At 38.0% G+C, this 17,754-nt stretch overlaps 2 protein-coding genes across 2 annotated transcripts in view; both read right to left on the reverse strand.

The window, feature by feature from the left end:
- Window positions 1–2,450: 2,450 nt before the first annotated feature.
- LOC103593076 (zinc finger protein 680-like) lies at window positions 2,451–2,823 on the reverse strand. The gene has a single exon (XM_008576001.1). The coding sequence runs from the start codon at window positions 2,821–2,823 to the stop codon at window positions 2,662–2,664; it is 162 nt and encodes a 53-aa protein (XP_008574223.1). The 3' UTR covers window positions 2,451–2,661.
- The window catches only part of LOC103593075 (zinc finger protein 677-like), a 28,640-nt gene continuing 13,689 nt past the window's right edge, over window positions 2,804–17,754 (reverse strand). The window contains 5 exon segments of the mRNA XM_008576000.1: window positions 2,804–2,933; window positions 3,014–3,092; window positions 3,258–3,318; window positions 3,320–4,620; window positions 12,483–12,636. Of these exon segments, the coding sequence (XP_008574222.1) occupies window positions 2,825–2,933; window positions 3,014–3,092; window positions 3,258–3,318; window positions 3,320–4,620; window positions 12,483–12,636 (1,704 nt within the window). The 3' untranslated portion in view covers window positions 2,804–2,824.

Genomic DNA, 17,754 nt, shown 5'->3' on the forward strand with positions numbered 1-17,754 from the left:
GGATTGATCCATTTTTGGAATAATGGGTGTGGTTCTGAAGCCTTTAAAAGGAGAATGAGGAACACTCTCTCTCTGCTTGGCCATTTTCTGCCATGTTACATTTCTGCATTACTGAAAAGCCACCACCAGAGAAGTCCCTCACCATCAGAGTTCCCTGGACTTGGGATTTCCCAGCTTCCAAAACTGTAAGCAATCAATTTTTTCTTACAAATCCCCCACTTCCAGGTATTTTGTTATAAGCAACAGAAATGGACTCATACAGCAGCCCAAGCCAATCATCTTTCCCTGCTCTCTAGACATTTTTGAACCAAATTAGGATGTCTACCTTGTTCTCCCCAGAAAGCCTCATGTAACAAACATTCTCATAACACTTCAGTGTATGGTATTATCAGTCTTGAAATTAAAACCATACTTTGTGTGGGGTTCTGTCCTGTTCCAGTGGAGTGGCCATAAATGTAAATTAATAAAATATGGGGGTAAATTATATGAAGTTTCTAGTTCTTTTTTTTTTTTCCTTTTTGTCTTTTTTCGTGACCGGCCACGGGATCGCAACCCTCGGTGTTGCTCCCGCCCCTCGCTCAGCCAGTGAGTGTCCCTTCCCTCGGGAATTGGGAGTCGGTCCGTGGAACCTGGAAGGGGGAGTGGGTGGGACAAGAGACGCAAAGGAGGGAGGCAAGACAAGGATCTGATCAAGCCTCGTTTTATTGTCTCACACAAGCTTCTTATATAGAAGTGTAAAAAAGGGGAAGTAGGGGGAGAAAAAATAAAAAAACAGAAGTTGTTCAGAAGTCTTCTCAGAATCATCACACCCGAGCGCAGCTTAGTTCTTGTGGTCAGCCAACTAGATTTTAATCAGCAGTCATAAATGAGAGCATGCAGTTTTCACAACTTGCTGGGCCACAGCCTCAGCTTTTTCCATGCTCAGCCCGCCACCACTTCCTCATCAGGAAGTTGGCAGTCTGTCCTTTTGGCTCTGCAACTCAGGGGGTCATCATGAGAACACACAGTTCCCCACAAGTGAGCGGCCGGTCTGTATGTGGGATCCGTACCCTCGGCGGGAGCGCCACCACGCTTCCCAAGCGGCGCACTATAGCAGTGCGCCACCGGGCCGGACCCTGAAGTTTCTAGTTCTTAAAACAAACATAAAAAACCCACAAAACTACCCAAACCCAATTATGTTCCTTGTGAAGAGGAAACACATGAACATTGATCTTTTGAAATTATTTCACTGAGTGCATCAAGAACGAAAGAGATCGTTATTTTTATCCTTATTCTCAAAATTTTTTTATTTACTAATATTTTTCATATGCTTATGTTTCACCTCATGTAAAAGAATGTGTAATCCATTCTTGCAAAAAAAAAAGGCATGTAGAAATATAGTCATGTAGAAATACAAGGGTACTTCAAAAGGTTCAAGGAAAAATAGAAATGAAAGATAATACAAATCTTTCCATGAACTTTTTGAAGTACCTTTTTATAATCATGTGCATATTCATGAATGGAAAGGCAGGTTTTAGAGGGTCTGATATTGCACTGCTATGCTATGGTATTTTCATTATAGCCACATGAAATGGAGGCAGAGTGCAGGAAATAATGACTCAAGTGCAGATTATGAATATATATTCCCCAAACTGTATACTGTTAAGTCTAACATGGAAAGAAGTCCTCACAGATTATATTCAACCTTGTGAGCCTAATGATGGATTATTCATGTTCACTATAAAGTGCCCCAAATGAAGTGGGACATACTTGGACTGATAGAAGGCATATTATTTACTCAGGATTACTAATTAGGACATGAGAATATGATATATTCAAAATAAAATGGTATCAAAAAGGAATTCCAGTAGACAAATGTGAATCCTTTACGAGCACACTCTACTCTGGTTCTTTTGATTAAACAGTCCTCTATGATAATACCTGTTCTCTCTTCAGTTTCCAAAAGTAAGACCAATATTCAATAACCTGTGATATGCAACAGCTATTACCTTTCAAAGGAGAGGGTGACCCTCATTCATTCTATATATTTTTTTTGTACCACACATGCAGTGCCTGGTAGCCTATCATTTTATTCCCATGAAAATCTCACTCTCTCAATGTCATGGCCTACTCTTTCTGTTTCATGATTATCTTGTAATCTTACCTTCCCTACAATCAACAGAGGTCCTCAGTCATATCAACACATCTAGGAAGGGGTCCCAACTACATAAAGTATGATAATTTAGATAATAGTTTTACCTCTATCTAGTCACCCCTCCATGCTCTCAAATTTATTCCACATTGTATCTTAAAGTTAGTGTCCTGTTTTTTCCAGGTTACAGTAACATGAATAAACTCCATCTAAGGAAGTTGGCCCTTCCATCTTACCAATCCCTTCTTTGAGACAATCATGATCATATATAAAAAGCATGTAATGAAGGTATAACATTGACAGATTTCAAACTTCAAGTTAAATTTATTAATAATAATGAAGACTTTTCAAGAAACCTCAAGTAATTGAATAAAAATATTTTATAAAGATAGTTAGACCCTTCCACAGATGTCCTTGTTTCTGTAACACAAACCATCTCAGTTTTAAATAATTTTAACTTTTTAACTCTCTGTTGAATTTAATATCTCAGGTCAGTTAATCTTCAACAGGAATAGACTTAGTTCCCCCTGCTATGAATTTTTTTTATGTGTAATCCATTGAGAGAATTGGTTAAACAATTTACCGTCTTCATTACATTTGTAATGGTTCTCTCCAGTATAAATTCCTTGGTGTCCTGAAGTCAGACCACTGTTTAATGTGCCACTGCTGTGCCACATTTGTATGGTTTCCATCTTAAATGAATTCTCTCATGACCACAAAGGTGTACATTTTTTTTTTATAAAGCTGATCACATTCATTAAATTTGTAAGGTTTCTCTACTGTAAGAATTTTGTGATGTTCCACAAGGCTTGAACTTTGGATAAGCCATGTCACACACATTATATTTGTGTTTTCTCTCAAAGATATACATTCTGATATCAAGTGAGATGTGAACCCAAGTTAAAGGCTTTGCCACATACATTAGTTCTATATGGTTTCTCTTCACAATGGAGTTTCTGATGTTGAGTAAGGCTTGAACACTTGTTTAGGTTTCGTCTCAATCATTTTATTCATTGTTTTCTCTCTATGATGAATTTTCTGATGATTCCCAAGGTTTGAACTTTGGATAGAAGCTTTACCACATGTATTATGTTTACATGTTTCTTTTCAGTATGTATTTTCTGATGTCTAGTAAGGTTTGCAAATTGGGCAAAAGCTTTGCCACACTGACTACATTTGTAAGGTTTCTTTTTCTCCAGTATGGATTTTCTTATGTTGAGTAAGATTTGAATGCTTAGTAAAGGCTTTGCCACACTCATTACATTTGTAAGGTTTCTCTCCTGTATGAATTCTCTGATGTTCCACAAGGCTTGAACTTTGGATAAAAGCCTTGCCACACACATTACATTTGTGTGGTTTCTCTCCAGGATGTATATTTTGATGTCTAGTGAGGCTTGAGCACTGCTTAAAGGCTTTGCCACATTCATTACATATGTATGGTTTCTCTCCAGTATGGATTCTCTTATGTTGAGTAAGGCTTGAACGTTCAGCGAAGGCTTTGCTACATTCATTACATTTGTAAGGTTTCTCTCCAGTATGAATTCTCTCATGACCCCAAAGGTGTGAATGTTGACTAAAAGCTTTACCACATTCATTACATTTATAAGGCTTCTCTCCAGTATGCATTCTCTGATGACTTGCAAGGTTTGCATTTTGACTACAGACCTTGCCACATATGTTACATTTATATGGTTTCTCTCCTGTATGGACTCTCTGATGTCTAGTGAGGTTCGAACACTGGTTAAAGGGTTTGCCACACTCATTACACTTGTAAGGTTTTTGTCCAGAATGGATTCTCTGGTGATTAGTGAGGTTTGAATTTTTGCTAAAAGCCTTTCCGCAGTCATCACATTTGTATGATTTTTCTCTAATGTGTGTACTCCTGTATTGTGTTGGTAACAAAGGGCATTTTAAAGTCTTCCTATATTTATTATAAATGTTGCTTTTGGGACTGGAAATAATTGTTTGAAGTGGTGGAACTGAGGGACCATTGTTGATAGATTTCTCAACTTGATTACATTCGTAAGTTTTCTCCTCAGTTTGAAATCTCTGCAGTTTAGCCAGATGTGCCTGTAAACTTAGTCCAATCGTATTTTCAAAATACTTCATATATTTGTTTCCAGCATAGCTTAGATTATTATTCAGTCTTAACAAATTCCTTATAAATAGCTTGTCATGTATGAAATATTGGTATGTATTTTCTCTTACAGAAACACTCTGCTTTAAAGAAAAATTAATTGAGGATTTATTATGTTTATCTTTTCTACAAGTGATATTTTTGTTATATGTCAAAGGCACTCCTTTGTAATTTCTTGCATCATATCCCCACTGGCTGTCAAACTTATGCATATTTTCCCAGACTTCCTTGAGGTCAAAACCTTTCATACCATGGTTTTCATTTCTTTCCAATATCACCAGATGGTATGATTCCCCTTTATTAATGTCTTCTTTTGGTGATAATACCTTGCTTGCAAGTCCAGCAGAAATATCTGAAAGATACAAAGAACGATATGGTTTCCATTATAGCGCTGGAAGATAAATATTTTATATTGAAATGTACAATATTTTAAAAAATAATATTTACAATGAACAGAGGTATGTAGCTTTTCAACCATGGTCTTTAAATGTTTAGAAACACAAAAGGAATAAGAATTCTCAATAAAGAAAGTAATATAGAAATGAAAGATGTAATTCAAGCTATTTTAAGGGAAGCACAGTTTTTTTTTTTCCTTTTTTGTCTTTTTTTGTGTCCGGCAACGGATCGCAACCCTCGGTGCTGCGCCCGCACCTCGCTCAGCCAGTGAGCGGGAACCGGTCTGTATGTGGGATCCGAACCCTCGGCGGGAGCGCCACCGCACTCCCAAGCGGTGCACTGTAGCAGTGCGCCACCGGGCCGGCCCGGAAGCACAGTTTTAAACACCCTTTAAGCACTCATACTATGTAAGCATATGCAAGCCCTGAAAGAAGGGATATTTTTCTATCTCCACCCCAAAGAACACACCAGTTGGCATAGCTATATGGCTATCTCATATTAAGAGAAATAAGTAATAAAGTATTACTTAGTGAACAATTATGATACAACAAATAAAAGCTAAAGCACAGCCCAAATTTACCTAATGGAAAATATAAAAACAGAAATTCACAATAGCAAAAATACAGTGTGGGAAACATCAGGAAATATTTAATAAAATACCATTGTAAGTATTTAAAACATTGTAAATCTGAATACTTGTTATAAAACTATCTATACCCATGTAGAGTCTGCATTTTCTGACATTAACAATTTGTTTATGACAGTTATTCTGCATAATATGTACTGAAAAACCATCATCTGTAAATCATAATAAAAAACTTTAGTGACCCAAGAAAGTCTAGAAGGCAAGTTAATACATAACTATAATATACAAAATTATCATCTGTGAAATTCTAAAGAATTCTTGCTTAAGAACAAAAGAACTTACACTGCAGAAGCACACAACAGAAAATGTAAGAAATATGTTGAGAATCACTGAATTTTGAAATCTCAGGTTCTTCAGGTAAATCTTCATTATAAAGATTAAGAATTAGGAAAGCCAGTCTGAAATCACAATTTCATGCCTTCAGTTATACGGCAGCAAGTATGTATAGCAACTCCGTAACTATGAAGTCTTCTAATTCTCCAGTTCTAGGGCCAAAAATATATGTATAATTTAGACTGTGTGCTTTGAAAATTTATTATCTAGGGTCAGCAAAAACATTAATATGGAAAAAATTACAAAAAGAAAATATATAAGATATAATGCAGGCAAAGGTCAATCCCATAAGAAACATGACAGAAAGTTGACATATTTTGTTAATTATAGGTAACTATTCAGCCCATACTACATTCCATTCAATTTTCTAAGCCCTCTAACAGCATTAACTTATTTAAATGTTCTTGAAGTAAATTATCACAATTTTTCATATAAAAACAAAGAGCCCAAGGGGTTTATACGAGGGTACTTCCAAAAGTTTGTGGAAAAGCAGAATTAAAGGATAATACAAATCTTTCCATGAACTTTTTGAAGACCCCTCATATAGCCATCCCTATTTCACAAAGAAAGCAAATTCAAGAGGCAGGATCTGAACCTGGGTCTGTAGGCTAAGATGCCATGTTCACAAGCATTAAACACACACTCCCATCTAGGCAGTACACACAGGTCACAGCAAATCCCATGAGCTTTGAATGTTTCAGGGGAGATACAGGATCTGAGTTCTGTCACCTATAATGTGACAATGCCACTGCTCCCAAATAACAGCTTTTCAGTCATCATGTTCTGCACATGTTGATGTAGACAGTGACCAGATCATGTCACTGTCCTGAGCAAGCTGTCCTGTGTATGAGTAGGGGTCTTTCATTACACAGTGCATGCAGTGCAGGGAGGGGCAGGTCTTGTGGAAACTTTGTTGCCAAGGTACTCAAAATTAATATACTAGGATAGTCCATCTAGATCTATGAAAAATCTTAGGAAAGGCCAGGACTGGGATTTAGAAGAGCAAGACTGAAGGGCAAGGAGTAAATGGCAATATGGGAACAGAGGTTGTGCTTGCCAATCTATGAGAATATACTTGTGCCCAAACAGTTAAAATCCTGACCTTGGAAAAACAGAGGAACTGATTTAGCAAGTGGCTTAATACCAACCCATTCTGTGGAAACTATACTATGGGCATAGGAAAAAGTAGAAGACATTAAACAGTGAGGGAGTTTGACGTTATCAGAGAATGCAGGTTTACATCTATTCCAGTATTTGCTATAAAATTTATCAAATTGAGTATCTCACAAATTCCATTACTCAGCATATAAGGGTACTTCAAAAAGTTTGTGGAAAAACAGACCTGAAAGATAATACACATCTTTCCATGAACTTTTTGAATGCTCTTGTATATATGTTCCAGAAGACATGTACAAGAATGTTGTTAGCAGGACTCAAAAGCAAAAACTTAGATATGGCCATCAAGAGGAGAGTGAATGAATTCACTCTGTATAAATACATATGGATACAAAGAAGTACTATCAAGGGTCCAGCAACAGAGGGTGACCACGGGTGCAGGATGAGGATCCCCTGGCTGGGGGATCAACAGACTGTATGGTAGAAACCAAGTTAGCAGGAGGCTATTGCCAAGGTCTAAGTTTTTTGGGGATGTGATTACATTTGGTACGAAAATAACTTATAAACTAAATCATAAATTTTCAAAATAGGAATTTACCAATTTTGGCATGTTAATTTTGTTTTATTTCAAGTGTCCTTGTTAATTATATTAAAATAACTGTCTTTTTCTGGCCTTCTTTAATTATTTAAAATCATATCTTTGGATCTTTTACTATCAAAATCTCAGACAAGAGACAGGAATTGAGGAATGCTCTTATATGTATTAGTATATAAATAGATATTATTATGAATCAATGGAAATTAATGTGCCCTTATCCAAAAGTAATGAATTCTGACTTCTCAAAAATCATCAGATATTGGGCCGGCCCAGTGGCGCACTGCTACAGTGCACCGCTTGGGAGCACGGTGGCGCTCCCGCCGAGGGTTCGGATCCCACATACAGACCAGTTCCCGCTCACTGGCTGAGTGGGGTGCGGGAGCGACACCGAGGGTTGCAATCCCGTTGCCAGTCCGGTACGGGCGCGACACTGAGGGTTGCGATCCGTTGCCAGACACGAAAAAAGGAAAAAAAAAAAAAAATCATCAGATATGATTACTAAATGACCCAGAGCACAGAATGGCTTGTATCGAGGATAGTGTTAGTAGCAGCATTTAAGTGTAAAAATAATTTTTGGCAGTGCCATAGAAACCCACAGAAGAGGTCTATTTGCAGGGAAGTGGTCAGCAACATAAACAGCCAATAACAGCCAGAACAACAGGAGAGCACTAGGATGTGGGTCAACAAGATCCAGGTTAGATTTTTATGGAATTTAGTTGAAAAGGAAGACAGGGAACAAAACGGGCTTCGTGGATGAATTGAAATATGCAATTCCAAGAATTTAAGAAATTTTCTGGAAAAAACAGTGTTATAAGCAATAGTGTTGAGGACACTATGAAGTCCAAGAAATTGCCTAAGATTCCTATTAAATGAGATTTTAAAATATTAGGTTAGTATACCAAGAAGTACATGATGAACACAGGCAGGGAGAATAATTTAATTATTAGAAGAAAGTATTTGTCATAAAAAATGAAAAGTCAGTGAAATTCAAATAAAACCTGAGTTATTTTTAGAAAACTACATATACTAATAGAAAAAGCAATGTATCTTATATAAAACATTATGGCAAATCAATCTGATGGCATTTGTGATTAAAACAGTAACTCAACAAAAGAATATGTTCTGAAGTTATCAAAAATTCTCAATTTAGGGCCAGCCCGGTGGTGCACTCGGTAGAGTGCGGCGCTTGGGAGCGCGGCGGCGCTCCCGCCGAGGTTTCGGATCCCATATAGAGACCGGTCCGCTCACTGGTTGAGCACGGTGCGGGCGCGACACTGAGGGTTGCGATCCTGTTGCCGGTCGCGGTACGGGTGCGACACCGAGGGTTGCGATCCCGTTACTGGTCACGAAAAAAGACAAAAAGGAAAAAAAAAATTCTCAATTTAAAAATTGCTATAGAATTTAATTGAGAAAAGTGTATGTTAAAACAACAATGAGATACCACAGATCTACGAGGAAGGCCAAACTGAAAACATTCACCAAGTCAAATGCTGGTTAGGCTGTGGAGCAACAGAAACTCTCTTTCATTGCTAGTGGAAATGCAAAATCATATAGCAAGTTTGGAAGATGGTTTGGCAATTCATAATTGCCAAAGTTTGGAAGGAACCAAAATATCCTTCATTTTTGTGGATAAATAAGCTGTTACATCCATACAAACTGTGGTGCATTCATACAATTTAATACATGATATGATTCCATGAACAATGGAATGGAACAGAGGATAATGTTGGTATGATTCCAAGTATATTACATTCTGGAAAATGGAAAACCATGGAGACAGTAAAGAGATCAGTGTTTTGCAGGTGTTGGGGGGAAGGAGAGATGACTAGGCAGAGCATGGAAAATTTTTAGAGCAGTGCAATTATTCTGTATGATACTATTGTGGTAGATATATGCCCATTATACATTTGTCTAAATTCATAGAATATACAGACTGAACCCTAATGTAAGCCGTGGTGATAATGATGTATCAATGTAGGCTTACCAACTGTGACAAATGTACCACTCTGGTGGGGAATGTTGATAATGGGGGAGGCTATGCATGTGTGGAGGCAGAGGATGGGAAATCTCTGTACCTTCTACTCAATTTTGTTGTAAACCTAAAACTGCTAGAAAAAGTCTATTAAAAAAAAGTGTATGCTAATAGTTGGTATTAAGTTACAGAAAACAGAAGTAAAAGGAGTAAGTAACACTATATTTTAACAAAATTCTGGAAGTTAAATACATTAAAATACATAAAACAATATTTATTCTTTCATCTTATAGCCCCACACATTGCAGATATAAAACAAAGAACACTAAGAGTATCACATGACCAAAGACTGAAGATCTCTATAGGGATGCCATAGTCACTCAATCGTGCTGTGTTTCGTGATATAAGACTTAGCCACTCATAATAATGACATAATAATTCAAGATTGGTTATGTGGGAAAGTAAATAAAGGTCTCAAAGTTAAAAAAAAAAAAAGTATCATTAAAAAAACCCCTGATGATTAAATAAATAAATAACAAGTTCATTTCTAAAAATGACATTTGCAAATGAAAGTATTCGTGGCTTAAAACAAATTACAGATTTTTTAAATGTAGGCATCATTCAACTTTATAAGCTCGCTCAATAAGAACATCAAAATTCTATTTGTTGAAGCAGAATGTGTGAAGCATACACACAGGATGAACAATACGGCATGAACAACAGTTTATTCAACATTCTAGCAGATATGAGGTTGTGCACATGGACAATGTTCTCCCTATGATAAATTCTTACACCTTTTATTGCCAGCTCCAAGCGGATAATCATTATATATCTAATCAACATTGTCACATTACCCTTGGGAGACACTGCAAGCTCTACAAAAACCAGAAGGACAACTGAAAGCACCTATCACTCAGATTCTCCTGATACTTTCTCAGTATTCTGGGACATGCTGACCATTCTACTCAGGGCTTGAAGAGGCACTTCTATATGTAACAGGATGATAATGTAACAGATTAATCAGTGTTCTCTTTCCAGAATTTTGTTACAAAGTAAACCTCCCCCATGGGAAAGTGTACCAGAAGTTGTCCATCACGTGAAGGTGGGTTATCACAGCAGAAAGAGAATAAAATTTCAGACCCTAGGAATGCGTATTTCAAAAGCAAGTTTCAGAGGCAATATCTTAGGACAATATGAAATCAGGGAGACCAAGGTCTTTCTATGTTCCTAGAAAGGGCAGAAAGCTGGAAGAGGGAGAAAAGTACAAGATATGGGAGTGAAATAAGAAGGTCAGATTTTGTGGCGTTCTTAAGAAGAAGCAGTGTGCTCCGCCCACAGGTTGCAGGGTAAGAGTCTAAAAGACTGAGATATATTACTATTTTGGAATGGGAATCAAAGAGAGGAACTCTCTGTCAAATCTTTTTTTTTTCTTTATTTTGTCTGTCAAGTCTTTGTATTACTGCTGAGTAACAATCTCAAGAGACCAGCCCAGTTCCCCTTTACACATGTGTCAAAGCAGAACTGCAGAGATGGCCAAGGGGCCTGAACAAGTAGAGAGGGCTTGACACAGCCCATGAAATTTCAGGGAACCCCAGATAAATTTTTTTTTTGGGGGGGGGGCATTTTTCCCCCTATCTCCTGAGAAGTTCTTGCTAGTACACAAAATGTCAACAGAAAGTGAACAGGTCCTGGGATCAGGACTACAAAGGCCTCAGCTCTGATGTGTATGGACTCAGAACAGAGTATCAGATGGAAATAAGTATACAAAGAGAGTCTTTAGAAACAGCCATCTTGCTCCCTCTCAAAGCTAAGGCACCAAAATGGTTGAGAGGGGCCAGATAATAGAATGTTGGAGGTCATGAAGAAGCCTTTGCCTTTGTGTCTGCATGAGTTGAAACATCACAGAGAGTGGGAGTTTTAAACTTTTACTCATTTGAATAACAAAATAAGTGTGTGTGTGCACATGTGTGTGTGTTGGGGAGTTTCCTTTGAGAGCTCATATGAAATAAACTTTTGCTTTCCCACAGATCTTTCCCACTTGAGGAGTTTCCCAACCAACATCTAATGGAGCAACTTACTCTATGCCGATCTGAGCTTTTAGTTGTGTTCACATTCCCAACTACCTGGATTTTTCTCTATTTTCACTTCAGTCTCCACAATCCAGGCCTCTTGCTTGCTCCAAAAGGGAGATAATATTAAGCTCAGGAGAGATTTCAACTGATAAAGAAAAAAGGAACATGATATGCTATGCTTTTCTAGAACAAATTCCCAGCCCTTTATTCAGCTAAGAAGAGAGAATATTACAGATGGGTCTAGAAAACCATTTCAGATTAGTCAACTGACTGCCTCCTTCTGAATGCTTAGGGATTATTTTAAATATGCAAATATCTGCTCTCTTCTAAGAACTACTGAATTAAAAGCACAGGGGTAAAACCATAGAACCAGATATTTTTGAAAGTTTGCCACAGATTTTGTGACTACTAATGTCCTGGAACCACCAGTAATTAAACCTGAAATGTAGTTTCAGAAGAAAGGGAGATACATATGCACTTTAAGATATATATGCTGTACAATGAAGCTTTTCCATTCTGAATCAAAAGTTTCAATTTCTCCTTTAAGAACAGGGTGCTATAGGTTGAATGTTTCCCCTAGAAGTTTATGTGCTGGAAACTTGATCCCCACTGTAACAGTGTAAAGATGGTGGGAAATCCGATTAAGGTATTTGAAAGGTGGGACTTTTAAGAGGTGACTAGATTATGAAGACTGTGCCCTCATGAATGGATTAGTCCATTCATGGAATAATGGATTAATGGTTTAACGGGTTATAATGGGTATAGACTGGTGGCTTTGTAAGGAGAGCACATGAAACTGCTCTTGCCATTCTTGCCATGTGATACCTTGTGTTGCCCTGGTAATCTGTACAGAGCCCCCACCAAGAAGGCCCTCACTAATTGCTCCTGGGATCTTGGACATCCCAACCTCCAAAACTGTAATAAATACATTTTATTTTCTTATAAATTACCCAGTTTCAGGTATTATGTTATAAGTAACAGAAAACGGACGAAAACCCAGGGATTGGAAATTCAGACAAGCAAGTCAGGGGCTCCCAAGAGATTCACAAGGGAAAATACGAAGATACACAAGGGCAATTACCGGTTTCTGGAGAGAAGTTATCCCCACCCAGAGAGACCAGGTTCCTGTAGTTCTCTAACATCACATCCCTGTACAAAGCCCTCTGAGCAGAGTCCAGGCATTCCCACTCCTCTTGAGAAAATTCTATGGCCACATCTTTGAATGTAAATAGTTCCTGAAATGAAAACACATTTCACCAAGTGAACATGGGAAGATTTCTTAATTTCACATAAAATGAGAGAAGAGAGGTGATGGAGTTTGGATGTGTTGTTCCCTCTAAAACTCATGTGGAAATTTGATCTCCAATGTGGCAGTGTTGGAAACTGACTGAGTCAGGAGGGTGGATCCCTCATGAATGGATTAACGCTTTCCCTGGGGGAGGAAGGGTAGTGAGTGAGTTCTTGCTCTATTAGTTCCCGCGAGACCTGTGAGACCTGATTGTTTAAAGGACCCTGGCACCTCCTCTCCCTCTCTCTTTCTTCCTCTTGCCATGTGATCTGCTTGTACCCGCCGGCGCTGGCTCCCTGCCACTTTCCGCCATGAGTATAAGCAGCCTGAGGCCAGTGCCAGATGCAGCTGTCCCAGAATCGTAAGCCAAATAAACCTCTTTCCTTTATAAATTACCCAGTCTCAGGTATTTCTGGTATAGCAACACAAAACGGACTAAAACAAGAGGTGAAAGGACTGACTTGGCTGAAGTGAGTGTTCTGAATGATCCATGTGAGATAATCTGAGCAAGTTATCTATCTCTTAATTTCATTTAAAAGAAAAACTGAGGTGAAATTTACATAACATAAGATTAGCCATTTTAAAATATACAATTCAGTGGCATTTAGTACATTCATAATGTATCAATATCACCTCTGTCTAGTTCAAAAAATTTTTATCAGCTCCAGAAACTCTGTACCCATTAAGCAGCCACTCCCTATTCCCCCTTCCTCACAGTCCCTGTCTGTCTCTATGGATTTATCTGTTCTGGACATTTCATATACATGGAATCATATGAAATATGCAACCTTTTATGGCTGGCTTCTTTCACTTAGAGAAACATTTTTGAGGTTCATCTATGATGTAGCATGTGTTGGTACTATATTCCTTTTTCTATGGCTGAGTAATATTCCATTATATGGCTGGCTATATTACATTTTATTTATTCATTCATCCAGTGATGAACATTTGGGTTATTTCCACCTTTTGGCTAATGGATAAAGTGCTGCTATGAACATTCATGTACAAATATCTGTTTGAATAACTTTTCAGTTCTTTTGGGTATATACCTAGGAAAGGAATTACTGGGTCATATGGTTTAATTTTTTGAGGATCTGCCAAACTTTTCCACAGTGGCTATCCCATTTTGCCAGCAATGTATCATGATTCTAATTTCTCCATATCATTACCAACACACTTTATTTTCTGTTTTATTATAGCCTTTCTAGTGAGTGTGATGTGATATCTCACTGTGGTTTTTACTTTAAATTTCTCCGGGGGGAGGCAGCTGGCCAGTAATGGATCTGAATTCTTGACCTTGGTGTTGTCAGCACCATGCTCTCCTAAGTGAACTAACTGGCCAGTACCCATTTTGAATTTTGCTAATGACTAATTTTATTGATCAACTTTTCATGTGCTTGTTGACCACTTGTATACCTTCTCCGGAGAAATGTCTACGAGCATCCTTTGACCATTTTTATATCAGGTACTTATAATTTGGTTGTTGAGTTGTAGGCATTCTTCATATTTTCTGGATATTAGATTATATCAGACATATGATTTGCAAATAATTTTTCCCATCTGGCAAACTATGTTTTCACTTTGGTGACCATCCCCCTCAATGCACAGAAGTTTTTAACTTTGATGAAGATCAATGTAACTATTCTTTCTTTTGTAATATCTAAATATACACTGCCAAATCCAAGGTAATGAAGATTATCCCTATGTTTTCATTTAAAAGTTTTATAGTTTTAGTTCTTACATTTAGGTCTTTGATCCATTTTGAATTTATTTACATGGTGGGAAGTAAAAGTTCAATTTTATTCTCTTACATGGGGATATCCAGCTGTCCCAGTCCATTTGTTTGTGAGTATTCTTTTCTAATTAACTGTTTTTGGCACACTTGTAGAAAATGAACCAACCATAGATATGTGGCCTAAGTTTTGGACTCTCAGTTCTATCCCGCCGATCTGGCTTCTATATATCAGAACCACAATTTTGATTACTCTAGATTACAGTAAGTTTAGATACCAGGAATTGTAAGTCCTCCACCTTTGGTCTTTTTCAAGATTGTTTTGGTTATTTGGGGTCCTTAAAAATTAGTACACATTTAGGATTGGCTTTGCCATTTGTGAAAAAAAGGCTGTTGGAATTTTGAAAGGGATTACACTAAATCCTTATATCACTTTGGAGAATGCTGCCATCTTAACAATACTAAGTATTCCAATCCACAAACAGGGGATGTCTTCACATTTATTTAGGCTTCCTTTAATATCTTTCAGCAATGCTTCATAGTTTCAGTGTGTAGGTCTTCCATTTCCTTGGTTAAATTTACTCCTATTTCATTCTTTTTGATATTACTATAAATTAAATTGTTTGCCTAATTTCCTTTTCAGGTTGTTTATTGCTAGTGTAAACAAATAAAACTGACTTTTGAGTGTTGACACTGTACTCTGCAACACTGATGAATTTATTATCTCTAATAGTTTGGGGGGATTCTTTAGATATTTCTAAATATAAGATCATGTGTTCTGTGAATACAGATAGTTATATTGCTTCTTTTCTAATATTGATGGTTTGTATGTCTTTTATTTCTTTTTTTTCCAGAGTCAAGTGAAGCAGTGGGAGTAGAAATGGAACAAAGAAACGTGTAGCTGGTTGTGATCACTTAGTTGTAAACACCATACTGCACTCAGACCTGCATGCCTTTCATGTCTTTTTCTTATCTAACTTCTGTGGCTAGAACTTGCAGTACAATGTTGAAATGTAGTAGCAAAAAGGGGCAACCTTGTCCTGTGCCTGATGTTAGGAGAAAGTTTTCAGTTTTTCACCAGTGAATATAATGTTAGTTGTAGGTTTTTAATACACTCCCTTTTTCAGATTGAGGAAATTCTCTTCTATTCCTAACTGTGTTTTTATCATGAAAGGGTGGCTGGGGTTTGGCAAATGCTTTTTCTGCAGCAAATGAGCTGATTATGTGTTTTTATTTCTTCATTCTATATATGTGGTATATTTCAGTAGTTTATTTTATGTTGAACCACCCTTGCATTCTTGGGATGAATCCCACATGGTAATGGTGTATAATCCTTATAGTATAATGTAGGTTTCCATTTTCTAGTAACTTTTTGAGAACTTTTGCATCTATATAAGGCATATTATAGTTTTATTTGTGATGTCTTTGGTTTTATCATGAGACTTTTACTGTCCTCATAGAATGAGTTACCAAGTACTCCCTACTGTTCTATTTTTTAGAATACTTTGAACAGAACTGGTGTTAATTCTTCTTTAAATGTTTTGTAGAATTCACCAGTAAAACCAACTGGTCCTGGGTGTTTCTTTGTTGGGACCGTTTTTATTATCAATATAAGCTTTCTGATTTTCTATTGATTCTTAAGGTAGTTTTCATAGCATGTATTTATAGGAAATTATCTATTTCATATAGTTTACCCAATTTGTTGGTGTAGAATTGTTCATGGGCTCTTATGATAATTTTTTATTTCTGTGAGATAGGTAGTAACATTCTAACTTTTCACATCTGATTATGAGTCTTCTCTCTTTTTGTATTAGTTAGCTAAAGGATTATTCACTTAGTTGATCTAAGAACAAACTGTTGATTCCACTCATTTCTCTCTTGTTCTTTTTATTCTCTCTTACATTCATTGCCACTCTATTTCTTCTTATTTCCTTCCTTCCACTAGCTTTTGGTTTAGTTTGCTCTACTTCTTCTAGTTCCATAAGGTGTAGTTAGGTTATTAAGAAGAGATCTTTCTTTTAAAAAAAAAATGTGTGTGTTTTAGGGCCAGCCCGTGGCTCACTCGGGAGAGTGTGGTGCTGATAACACCAAGGCCACGGGTTCAGATCCCTATATAGGGGTGGTGGGTTAGCTCACTTGGGAGAGCGTGGTGCTGACACCACCAAGTCAAGGGTTAAGACCCCCTTACCAGTCATCTTTTTTTTTTTTTTTCCTTTTTGTCTTTTTTCGTGACTGGTAACGGGATCGCAACCCTCGGTGTCACGCCCGTACTGCGACCGGCAACGGGATCGCAACCCTCGGTGTCACGCCCGCACCGCGCTCAGGCAGTGAGCGGACCGGTCTCTATATGGGATCCGAACCCTCGGCGGGAGCGCCGCTGCACTCCCAAGCGCCGCACTCAACCGAGTGCGCCACCGGGCCGGCCCACCAGTCATCTTTTTATAAAAAAAAAAAAAAGTGTGTGTTTTAAAATTCCCACTTATCACTGCTTTTGCTACATCCCATGAGTTTTGGATTGTTGTGTTTTCATTTTGATACATCTCCAAGTAGTTTGTCATTTTTTTCTTGTGATTTCTTTCTTGGCCTTTTGGTTGTTTAAGATTGTTTTGTTTAGAGGACTGACATCAGTAAGATGACAGAATAGCAGGTCTCAGCACTCGTTACCCCACAGAAACACTGCTTTAATGACCATCCACAGGCAAAAATACCTTTGCAAGAGCTCCATAATCCAGATGAGAGGTACAGCACCCCAGTGGAGCACAGCAATGAGAAGAGACACATTGAAAAGAGTAAAAAAAAATCCCCCAAACCCAGTTTTGTTTTTCCCACATCACCCATCTCCCAAGTCAGCATAGTGTGGCACCAAGAGATCCCCTTCACTAACAAGTTTTCCTATTGGGGAAGGAGAGAGCAAAGTGAGTGTCTGAATTTCACAGCTTTTAGGGGCAACCTCTGAGAAGCCAGCTCCTGTCACATCCTGCCCAGAACATTGAGGAAATTGGCATGGATACATCACATAGGGGTATCTAAGAACAAAGAAAAGGAGTGGAAGCCCTCAGCAACCAAGATGCAGATCTCAATAGGCAGCCCATGGCCCTATTCACAAGCCTGTTTGTCTGCTTGTGGTCTCTGGCATCAGGCCTGTGCACCCATGAAACCTGTCATCTAGTGAACCCAGCAGCAGACCTGGTTACCTGAAGACCTCAGTAGCAGGTCCACTGCAGATCCTACCAGCCAGTCTGTCTGCTGGCCCCACAAACAGGTCTGCCCGTAATATCTGACCAGGTTGACTGATGAAGTGCTGTCTCTACCAAAGCAGTCTCTAAAGACTGA

The sequence above is a fragment of the Galeopterus variegatus genome, unplaced genomic scaffold (assembly GCF_000696425.1).
Source record: "Galeopterus variegatus unplaced genomic scaffold, G_variegatus-3.0.2 Scaffold1272, whole genome shotgun sequence".
Classification (NCBI taxonomy): domain Eukaryota; kingdom Metazoa; phylum Chordata; class Mammalia; order Dermoptera; family Cynocephalidae; genus Galeopterus; species Galeopterus variegatus.

What these genes read in the sequence shown, in the direction of transcription:
- LOC103593076 (XM_008576001.1), bottom strand. Translation starts at nt 2,823, where the DNA reads ATGGAAACCATACAAATGTGGCACAGCAGTGGCACATTAAACAGTGGT.